General features: G+C 52.6%; 1 protein-coding gene across 2 annotated transcripts; it reads left to right on the top strand.

Annotated features, from left to right (window-relative positions):
- The first annotated feature begins 150 nt into the window (after positions 1-150).
- lonrf2 (LON peptidase N-terminal domain and ring finger 2) lies at positions 151-6,627 on the top strand. 2 transcript variants are annotated; one of them, XR_012960614.1, is made up of 12 exons: positions 151-303; positions 672-794; positions 1,282-1,422; positions 1,605-1,830; positions 1,937-2,036; positions 2,251-2,365; positions 2,533-2,654; positions 2,741-2,927; positions 3,008-3,142; positions 3,304-3,453; positions 3,663-5,260; positions 5,298-6,627. XR_012960614.1 is itself a non-coding variant. In XM_076137815.1 (11 exons), the coding sequence occupies exons 1-11, from the start codon at positions 229-231 to the stop codon at positions 3,819-3,821; spliced, it is 1,533 nt and encodes a 510-aa protein (XP_075993930.1). In that variant the 5' UTR covers positions 151-228; the 3' UTR covers positions 3,822-6,627. The 2 variants fall into 2 exon arrangements, 1 of the variants encoding a protein (XP_075993930.1); XM_076137815.1 differs by having other exon boundaries at positions 3,663-6,627.
- Positions 6,628-10,021: the final 3,394 nt, after the last annotated feature.

Raw genomic sequence — 10,021 nt, 5'->3', positions numbered from 1 at the left:
CACATGTGAAGCAGGTCTCACACCACACGTTACATCGCTGCCCTACTTCTGCCAGACCTAGAAAAAGAATCACACACTCACACACACACACACACACACACACACACACACACACTGCCCTCCAGGGCCCCAGCCACTGACCTGATGGAGTCTGTGTGTGTGTGTTTCCCCCCTCACCTAACAGCGCCCTCCTCAGGCAGGCTGCTGTGCCAGCGGGTGCAGCTGCACATGGAGATGAGGAGCTTCGTCCAGGCAGCGCAGGACGCTAACAGCCTCTGTAGGGTTAAACCGCTGTGGCCAATGGTGAGGAGACGCAAACCTTCACTCACAGGAAGCAGGAGTTCTCTCTTTCTATCCCTTTGAAGTTTCTGATCAGTTTTCTTCTCCTTCTCTCTCTCTCTCTCTCTCTCTCTCTCTCTCTCTCTCTCTCTCTCTCTCTCTCTCTCTCTCTCTCTCTCTCTCTCTCTCTCTCTCTCTCTCTCTCTCTCTCTCTCTCTCTCTCTCTCTCTCTCTCTCTCTCTCTCTCTCTCTCTCTCTCTCTCTCTCTCTCTCTCTCTCTCTCTCTCTCTCTCTCTCTCTCTCTCTCTCTCTCTCTCTCTCTCTCTCTCTCTCTCTCTCTCTCTCTCTCTCTCCCTCCCTCCCTCCCCCCACGTCTTCTCTTCCTCCTCCAGGCTCACTACCTCAAAGCCACGGCGCTGAGCAAAGCGGGTCGGAACGATGAAGCCCTGCAGGAGTTCTTCCTGTGTGCGGCGCTGAAGCCAGACTGGACCAAAGTGAAGCTGGAGGCTCAGAAGGTAAAGGTCCACGTGTGTCCGCTAAATGTGTTAGCATTTGCTCAGTGTCCTCCATTCCAGTTGCGTCGGGTCCTGTGTAATAGGCCACGCCCCTTTAAACAGGTGCACACCCCTGTAAAGGTCGTTTAGTTTACACTCCGGCGCAGCTGGGCCAGAATGTAAAGTTCTAAACATGTGAACATGAGAGCTGTTTGCGGAGCCAAACACTCCTTTTGTCTCCATGGTGACGGAGTGTAAAATGACTGCTCTGAGTGTTTGTCTGTAAACAAAGCAGCTTGACCTACAGTGGCTGACATGTTGGAATGAGGAGCTCCCAGCATGACTGATGTGTTTGCTCACCTGACACGGCTCCTCTCTGCCTGAGGAGGTGCTCTGGGCTCAGCTGGAGAAAAGGCTGCCCGTATAGAAAGCAGCAGTAGATCTCTCAGATGTTTGAACCTAACAGACAGGACTTTGACAGAGTCGCTGCTCCTCTTCCTCCCCTCAGGTGCTGAGTGAAGTCTTCTCCTCCGTGTTCGAGAGGGAGGACCTGCCCACGGCTCTGCACCCTCCGCAGGGGGGCCTGGCCACCCACCTCATCAAACCCCCCATCCTGCTGAGCTCCCTGAGACCTGGCTCCTCCTCACAGGTTACTATGACAACAGCCTTTTTAGATGTTTTGTCTAAGCTTGAAATGCGTCCTTGCCGACGCTGATACATTTGTGAACATCTCCGTCCCTCCAATCTGTCTCTGTCTCCTGTCTCTGTGTATCTAACGTCTCTGTCTTTATGTGTCCATCTGTCCATCTGTCCGTCTCCCTCTGTGTCCAGGACTCAGAGTTCAGTGTGACTAAAAGCACCCCAGTTGATGATTCGTCTTCCAGACTCTGTCCTCTGCCTCCTGGTAAATCCGACCCCGCTGTAGGGGAGGGCAGCAGTAAGAGCCTGGCGGGCATCCTGGCCACGCTGCCGGCGCCCCCCGGTGGCCTTAAGAGGAAACTGGGAGCAGACGGCTCCTCGGCGGCCTGCACACCGCCCTCCAAAGTGCTCAGACCTGGTGAGGGACGACAAAACAAAGGCCCCGGGTCTATCAAGTAAAGTGAAGGGCTTGGTTCATGTATGCTGATGTGTGTGTACGTGTGTGTGTGTGTTGTTCTCCACAGGGGAGGCCAGCTGCTCTCAGACGGCTGCAGTGTGTGAAGGAAGGAGAGTTCCTGCTCAGCTGCTGGACAGTGGAGACATGGAGTGTTCACTGTGCATGAGGTACACACACACACACACACACACACACACACACACACACACACACACACACACACACACACACACACACACACACACACACACACACACACACACACACACACACACACACACACACACACACACACACTCTCTCTCTTCAGTCAGGTGGCGTCTGAATGAAGGAGACTCAGACTCTGCAGACAAACACACTCATGGCTTGGTTTCCCTCCAGATTGTTCTACGAGCCGGTGGCCACGCCCTGTGGACACACCTTCTGCCTCAAATGTCTGGAGCGCTGCCTGGACCACAACCCCAACTGCCCTCTGTGCAAGGAGAATCTGTCTGAGGTACACACACACACCTACACACACAAACACCTACACTCACACACTCACTCTCACTCTCTCACTCTCTCTCTCTCTCTCTCACACGCGCACACACACACACACACACACACACACACTTGACTGAGACCCTGTTGTTACTAAATCACATTTCTCTGGTGTCATTGCAGTATTTGGCCACCAGGGGCTACAACAAAACCCTGTTGATGGAAGAGGTGCTGCAGCGTTACCTTGGAGATGAGCTGGCGGAGAGGAAGAAGATCCACGAGGAGGAGATGAAGGAGTTGTCCAAGTCAGTTGCACACACACACACACACACACACACACCGTTATGTTTCCTCACTGTAACATTAAACAATGACGCCTCTCCTTTTGCAGCCTGAACCAGGAAGTGCCCATCTTCATCTGCACCATGGCGTTCCCCACCATCCCCTGCCCGCTGCACGTGTTCGAGCCGCGCTACCGCCTCATGATCCGCCGCTCCATGGAGACGGGCACCAAGCAGTTTGGCATGTGCATCGCCGACGAGCTCAAAGGCTTCGCCGACTACGGCTGCATGCTACAGGTGAGGCCGCCGCCATCCGAAGCCTCTCGCCTTAGCTCCTCCCCCTTTCCACTTGAACTCAGAGGTGAACTGTCTTCCAGGTGCGAGACGTGAAGTTCTTTCCAGACGGTCGTTCGGTGGTCGACACCATCGGAGTGTCGCGGTTCAAAGTGCTGAGCCACGGCCAGAGAGACGGCTACCACACCGCCAAGATCGAGTACCTGGAAGACAAGAAGGTGGGTCACAGCCCCCACGTGAGCATCAGCTGCTCCACTTCCTGTTAAGCACAGCGGTTGAAAATGAACTTCAAAATAATCACAAGTAGAGCGTCGGCAACAGATGACTTCTCTGTTATTTTGAAATCCCTCCTTTTTAAACAAGTCTCTCGTCCAATCAGGTGGAAGGGGAGGAGCTTGCGGAGCTTCTGAAGCTGCACGACGCCGTTTACGATCAGGCCAACGGCTGGTTTACCTCCCTGAAGGACAACATGAAGAGCCAGATCCTCAGCCACTTCGGACACCTTCCCAGCAGAGACCCGGACCCTCAGGTGAGACACAGAGATCTGATTAGGGAATAAAAAAGGGATTTAGTGCCAGAAAAGGTTCTTGTGGGGATCAGTTTAGTGAGAAACATGGTTGACGAGGAATGAGCTGAAGTGTAATGTGCCTAGATGCCCTGGATTTGCCCCAAAGACAAATCTCTTGTTCCTATGCGACCTGAGTGACCCATGATGTAACCAGCCTCTCCCTCCTCTAGGCCAGTCCCAGCGGCCCGGCCTGGTGCTGGTGGCTGCTCGCCGTCATGCCGCTGGACAACCGGGCCCAGCTCACCATCCTGGCCATGGCCTCCCTGAAGGAGCGCCTCGTCGCCATCCGCAGGGTCCTGATCTTCGTCACACGCAAGAGGCTGCGGTGATGACGCTGTCGCTTGCAGACGGATGAAGACGACTCACTCACTCCTTCATCACGGTTCACTTATTCACGTCTGCACAGTGGACAGAAGACGTTTGTGTGTTGTTGTCTTGGAGCCACACTGGGGCTCCCAAAGAGACGGAGACCATGTTGTTACTCTCTCTCTCTCTCTCGCTCTCTCTCTCGCTCTCTCTCTCTAACACTCGAGTGCAGCAGACGTAGCTAAAGTACATGAGCAGCCACACGACCCATCTACAGCCAGCTGAGCCAATCACAGTTGCACATAACACAAATACCTCATCAGAAGGAGAAGGGGGCACTCAAGGCGTCTCCACATGTGAAAATAATGTTTGTGTCCTTGGAGAGCGGTGGACAGCTGTGGTGTAAGCAGTCAGGTATCTGATCATGTGACCTGCGACCCCTACAGCAGCGCCTACAGTCTGTATGGGTAATTACAACAGCAGCGAAACCATGGCAACTACCTGCCCTCCAGGGTCACCTGACGGAGTGACGCAGGTGTCACCGTGCCAACATGAAGTGCTGCTCTATGCATCGCTGTCAGAACAGAGCCGTGCATCCGTTCACTCATCAGCTGGCTCATCTGTTCATTGGTTGATGATCTCTGGCACGAGGTCGTCCCTGTCTGCTCACCCAGCTCACAGGAGGAGTTCCTCTAGGAGACAGGTCTCTGGGCCGAGCCGCCTCTGGCCTCTTGTTCTCTGTGGAGCTGAACTCTCTGGAGGAAACAGTATTTATTCAGGCTAAATCATCCGACGCCACGTTATGAAGGAACAAAATCCTGCGAGCACAGCAGCAGTGTGAGCAGGAACCAATCAGGTTCAACAGGAATGAAGTTCTCGTTTCTATACTCTGCAGTATTTCACAAGTTGGAAAAGCTAGTTGGCCTGCAACAGAGCCGTGTGGGACTCCACAGCTACAACTGGGACTGAAACCTCCTCGTCTATCTGTCCAGATACACAATCCAAAGACTGGCCTGCCCAGAGACCGAGCACAAAGCCCGGGCAGGACTGCAGAACACCCACCTGAATGTACGGCTCAGGCTGGAGAGTGTGAACGGCCCTGCTTTTGATACGTTTTACTGAATCACACGGCGTACAGAAGGTCCCCAACCTGTCTGTGCCCCACCAACAGCTGCTTGTCTCTTAATCTACCGTACTGAGCCAAAACCCTGAGCTTTCTGTCTTCTGCCTCACCTACAGGTGGGCACATACCTCAGTCTGTCTGATAGAAAGCTGCAGGTCCAACGTTAGGGCTGGCCCCGAGTCCTGCTGCCCCCGAGTCCTGCTGGCCTTGAGTCGGGCTCTGAGTGTTTGCTGGTTGTGTTCAGCTTCTAAACCTGTTTCATTACATCTTCAAGGAGAAGATGCAAACAGTGCTGTGTTCTATATGTCCAACAAGGGCAGCATTACAAATAAACTACATGTGATGTGTGTGTGGGAGGGGGGCCAGCCCTTCTAAGTGTGTGTGTGTGTGGGAGGGGGGCCAGCGTGTGTGTGTGTGTGTGTGTGTGTGTGTGTGTGTGTGTGTGTGTGTGTGTGTGTGTGTGTGTGTGTGTGTGTGTGTGTGTGTGTGTGTGTGTGTGTGTGTGTGTGTGTGTGTGTGTGTGTGTGTGTGTGTGTGTGTGTGTGTGTGTGTGTGTGTGCGCGCGCATATCCCAGAATGTAGTGACCTGTAGGAGAATAGGACCCTTCCCTTCCCACAGGTGCTTGATCTGGAGCGATGTGTGTGTGTGTGTAGCATCTCTGGGGACAGACTTTGGTTTAGGGGTTAATCCAGTATTTTTCTGTTTTGTTTGTTTTCTCTCTTTGTGGTCTGTAAGTGTTTGTGTCTCATGGAATCTTAAGTTGGGTGATGAATCTGTATTTTAATGTAACTGAGGCCTTTATGATGTTTAATTTAATGAAGCCTTCACAGTATCTTTCCCTCTGGCAGCACGTTTACATGCACGACTGAGGGAACCTGTAGATGAGCACTACATGAGGAAGGATCCGGATTAGGACTCAGGGTTTCTACTTAAACATCTCCGCAGGGTTGAGAGGGTTTGTTAAAGGCGGTGGAAGCTTTGTATGACGATCGTGGTCTCAACAAAAGAAGCTCTAACCTCTGAAAGCTGCTATGGAACATCTCGCTAAATCCCAATTCTCATTTATTCTCGTAATGTTGGGAATGTTCCTCCACTGTCCACTTCCTCTGATCAGCCAAACAAACACCAGACACTCTGTAGTTTCCATACTCCTGCTGAAAAGTGAGGAGTTTGGCTCAGAAGAACAGGAAGTGTTGGCTTTGAGGTGTGGACGTAGTTTGGAGGAACAGAAGAATCAAGACCAGAAGACGTTTGTCCTCATCCAGGTAGCTTCTTCACTTCTGTCAGTTTATATATTTCTAGCCTAACTATACGGCCACATTCCACGGGGTCACGGGGTCACGGGTGATCTCATCCTTTTCGCTTGAATCTTTGCGTTGTGGGTTCGAAACAAAAAAGGCGGAAACTTCCGTGACTCTTCCAGTTTGTGCACAGCAACAAAATGACCAAAATCAGACTGAAGCTTTTGTTCCCTGCAGCTTTTTTTGGACCTACATTGATCTGAAGTAAGCACAGAAATCATGTTGTGTGAGTGACATCATCAGCGTGCATGTAAGCGTCCTGTGTCCTCAGACTTCTGTCCTTCTGATACTTGTGACGCCGCTGCAGGAGCGACTTTCACTACAGGCTGCATTTCCCCCTGTATATTTGTAAAGGGAGATCTTATACCTATTTTTTATGGCAAATAAAGAAAAGAACAACAACACGTTCACTCTTGTCGGTTTTGTTTATAAAATGCTGCTGAAGCTGTCTTCTGCTTCTAACGGGACTCAGCGGGGATGAGGACGTGACGGTGGAGACGCCGTCAGCAGGGACGCTACCACCTGCCGGCCACAGGAGAGCGGTGTTGTGAGTGGAACACAGTTAACAGGTGACGGTGCTCATGGTAACGTGCTTACATACGATTCTCAGCAGGAACGACCGAATCATCAAGTATCAACGTGGAGCCGCGGATCGTAATGCTGCTTTTGTTTGTTTGTGTAAAGAAATGCATAGAATAGCTTCAGGCATCGTGTTTCCTGGGGTGGTGAGAAGAAGAAGAAGAAGAAGAAGAAGAAGAAGTTACACCTGCATGAACCTGTGTGGCAGCTAGGAGCGGAGGAGGCATTATCAGTGTTCACCTCAAGGTCACTGTCTTCACTGCCCTGCCCTGCTCTAATAACACACTCACACACTAACACACCCTCAGCTGGGTGCACAACACATACTAGGTGATTATGTGATTTGCTCAAGGGCATCAGGGCAGAGAAAGCTGAGGCAGAAACAGGTTCATCTTAATACCGAGCGCTTTCCAGGTTTAATCCAGCACCTCTGACACACAGCTTACTCAGACTCCACACACACACACACTCTCTCTCACCCAGATTTGACCCTTTGTCTGACCTGACTGACAGGTTATTGAGTCACGGCTCAAATGTGGGGTGTGTTTTGCTAATTTGGAAGATATGCACGTATAGGCAGGTAACTACATTGTTTCTTGTAGGACACACACACACACACACACTCTCCACACAGTCTGACACAATAGCTCAGTGTGTGAGAGTGTGAATGTTGGCATGATGATAACAAATAAAGTCTTTTAATTTGGTAACCCTTGTCACATGACGAGACAAAGAAACTTTCCTTTATAATGTTTAATTCAAAGACACAAAATTACAAAGTCTAGAGTTCAACATTCAGCTGTACTTTCTAATGTGCACTTAGCACAGCGCCACCTAGCTAACAAGGTGATGCTGGCTAACTAATTACAATGACGTCATCCAATTAACCATACAGTAATGCCATCACAGTGAAGTCACCTGAACCAATAGTTACAACTATGATGTCAATAAGACTAGTGAGAGTGAAGGTTGAGCGGCGGCATCCTCGTCTTCCTCAGCCCCAGCTGCCGGCAGAGCTCACCGAAGACTCGGGACTGGAAGATTCCACCCAGGTCGAGCATCTCCTGCACCACACACGCCTCAGGCCACCTGGTGAAGTGTTCCATAACCACAAAGGTGTAGAGATTACCGGAGTCGGGAGAAGGGCCTAGAATATCTGCCCCCACTCGCTCCATAGAGGCCCCCACTAAGTCCTGCTGCAGAGGTGCTTGAGATCCCAGCGGTGGTCCCTTCCTGGTGGTGCAGGGGTCGCAGTAATGGATGAGTAGCTCCACGTCCTGTTGACAGCTGAACCAGTAGCACCGCCTCGGGAGGCAGTGGAGGGTCCTTGCGTCGCTGCAAAGCCCCGTCCCTGCTGCATCGCGGACAACCTGCAGCACCGGGGTCTGGACCACCAGCAGATGAAGGATGTCCCAGCCTTGTCCGGGAGCCTGCCACCGCCGATACACCGGGACGTTGTAAAGCTTTAAGTTCCCACCCTGGGAGTGCTGCGCCTTCACCTCGGGCACAAGCGCCGACACCGCCAGCCAGTCGGGCCGCTGTCCCGCCTCCAGCCGGCCTATCACCAGCACCGGGGTCTCGTCCGCCTCCTGCTTTTGCTGCAGCTGCTAGGTGGTTAGAGGAGGCCACACCTTTTGCGAGGGCTCCCCTGAGCTGATTGAATGCGGCGCAGTCGTCGTCCATGCTGACCCTGTGGCCCTTGACCCGGGTGTCTGTGGTGGTCGGGCTGGGGTTTCCTCCAGGTAGCAGGGCACTGTGTCGCTTCTTACTGTGCTGGTTCTTCTTGTCCAGGAGGCCCAGAGTCTCTGTGCCGAGGGTAATGGCGGCCCTGAGCACATCGACCCGGGCCCCCCATCGGAACAGGAGATCCAGGCCGATGATGCATGGATCCCGGATATTGGCGAGCCAGAACTCATGCACCATCTTCTGGGCGCCCGCTTTGATCTTGACCAATTTCCTCCCCCTCATGTCAGCCTTGTCCCCTGTCACCGTCACCAGCTGTGTGCCGGTGGGGGCCCACGTTGCTGCCAGTTGGCCGATGGTACCTGGGAGCAGGCCGGGACGCACCAGGGAAACGCTAGACCCCGTGTCTACCAGGGCCTGGCAGGGCCGGCCGTCAAGCCAACAGTCCATATAGAGTCCCTTGGGAGCACCCAGGTGGCCCACTAATGTGCACTGCTCTTGGAGACGGGCTGGAGACTGGAGTGACCATCCCCTGCTCATCACGCCACTGTCTGGTTTCCTGTCAGTTGGGTGCAGTTGTCTCTCTCCCTCTCGTTGGCGACGGCTAGCCAGGTGCCCCAGGTTTTGGTCGGTGAAACGCAGCTGTCCGGACCGCACCACCTTTCCAACCCCATGGTCAAGGCCTGTAGGTCCCGCTGCTCTGCTGGGGTGAAGTCTTGGAGCACTTGCGGCAGTTTTCCTTCCAGCACCAGCGTCAGGTGGGTGGCGGTCTCCTCGCTGCCCCGGCCGCTTTGCCATGCCGCTGGCTGGATCTGGGAGAGGTCGGGCTCTGGCTGCGCCGCTCGGCTGTATTTTGGTAGCTTGGCTGGCGTTCATGGCGGCCTGGGCTCAGGGGCTGCTGGGTAGGCGGCAGCAGCTCGTCGCCCTTTCTTATGTGCTGTCAAAACACTGTGTTGCTCCCGTAGTGTCGAGCTCTGAAGCTGATGTCATCAAACAGATAAGGTGATGCCATTGAACTAGAAGAATGATGTCATCCTATAACGAAAACAGTGATATCTTCTAAACTATGTTGTCATTTATGTTATTATATTATTATAGCTGATATATTATTATAGATGTCAGAATAATATGAACCCTTCTGAATCACTCATCACCTTTGGCTCTGACAGGCAGGGATGAACCTCCACATGTTGATAAACATGAGGTGCGCTGATTCACGGGGCCACCAGGGGGCAGCACAGGGACGATTGTGTTCAACTCTAATGGCCAAAGAATATTGATAAATTACAATATGGAACAGAGCAGCCGGGTGATTGGTTAGCACACACACACACACACACACATTTATATTAATCTATAAATGGGCGCGAGAGAGAGAGAGAGAGAGAGAGAGAGAGAGATGAGCGGTGGAGAATAGGGGTGGAGAGAGAGAGAAAGCCACGGGAGACAGAGAGACGTGAAGTGAGAGAGACAGAGAGACAGAAGGACATGCTGCGAGAGGGTGGAGAGAGCTGAGGTGGAGAGCCGTTGAAACAC

This window comes from Genypterus blacodes, unplaced genomic scaffold (genome assembly GCF_046128005.1).
Source record: "Genypterus blacodes isolate CSIRO-AG114 ecotype Tasmania unplaced genomic scaffold, CSIRO-AGI_Gbla_v1 ptg000337l_1, whole genome shotgun sequence".
NCBI classification, from domain to species: domain Eukaryota; kingdom Metazoa; phylum Chordata; class Actinopteri; order Ophidiiformes; family Ophidiidae; genus Genypterus; species Genypterus blacodes.
This window is presented reverse-complemented; position numbering and strand designations above follow the sequence as displayed.

What these genes read in the sequence shown, in the direction of transcription:
- lonrf2 (XM_076137815.1), top strand. Translation starts at nt 229, where the DNA reads ATGGAGATGAGGAGCTTCGTCCAGGCAGCGCAGGACGCTAACAGCCTC. An exon ending in GAGTGTTCACTGTGCATGAG is followed by an intron (nt 2,037 to 2,250) that starts GTACACACACAC and finishes GTTTCCCTCCAG; the next exon opens with ATTGTTCTACGAGCCGGTGG. An exon ending in ACTACGGCTGCATGCTACAG is followed by an intron (nt 2,928 to 3,007) that starts GTGAGGCCGCCG and finishes ACTGTCTTCCAG; the next exon opens with GTGCGAGACGTGAAGTTCTT.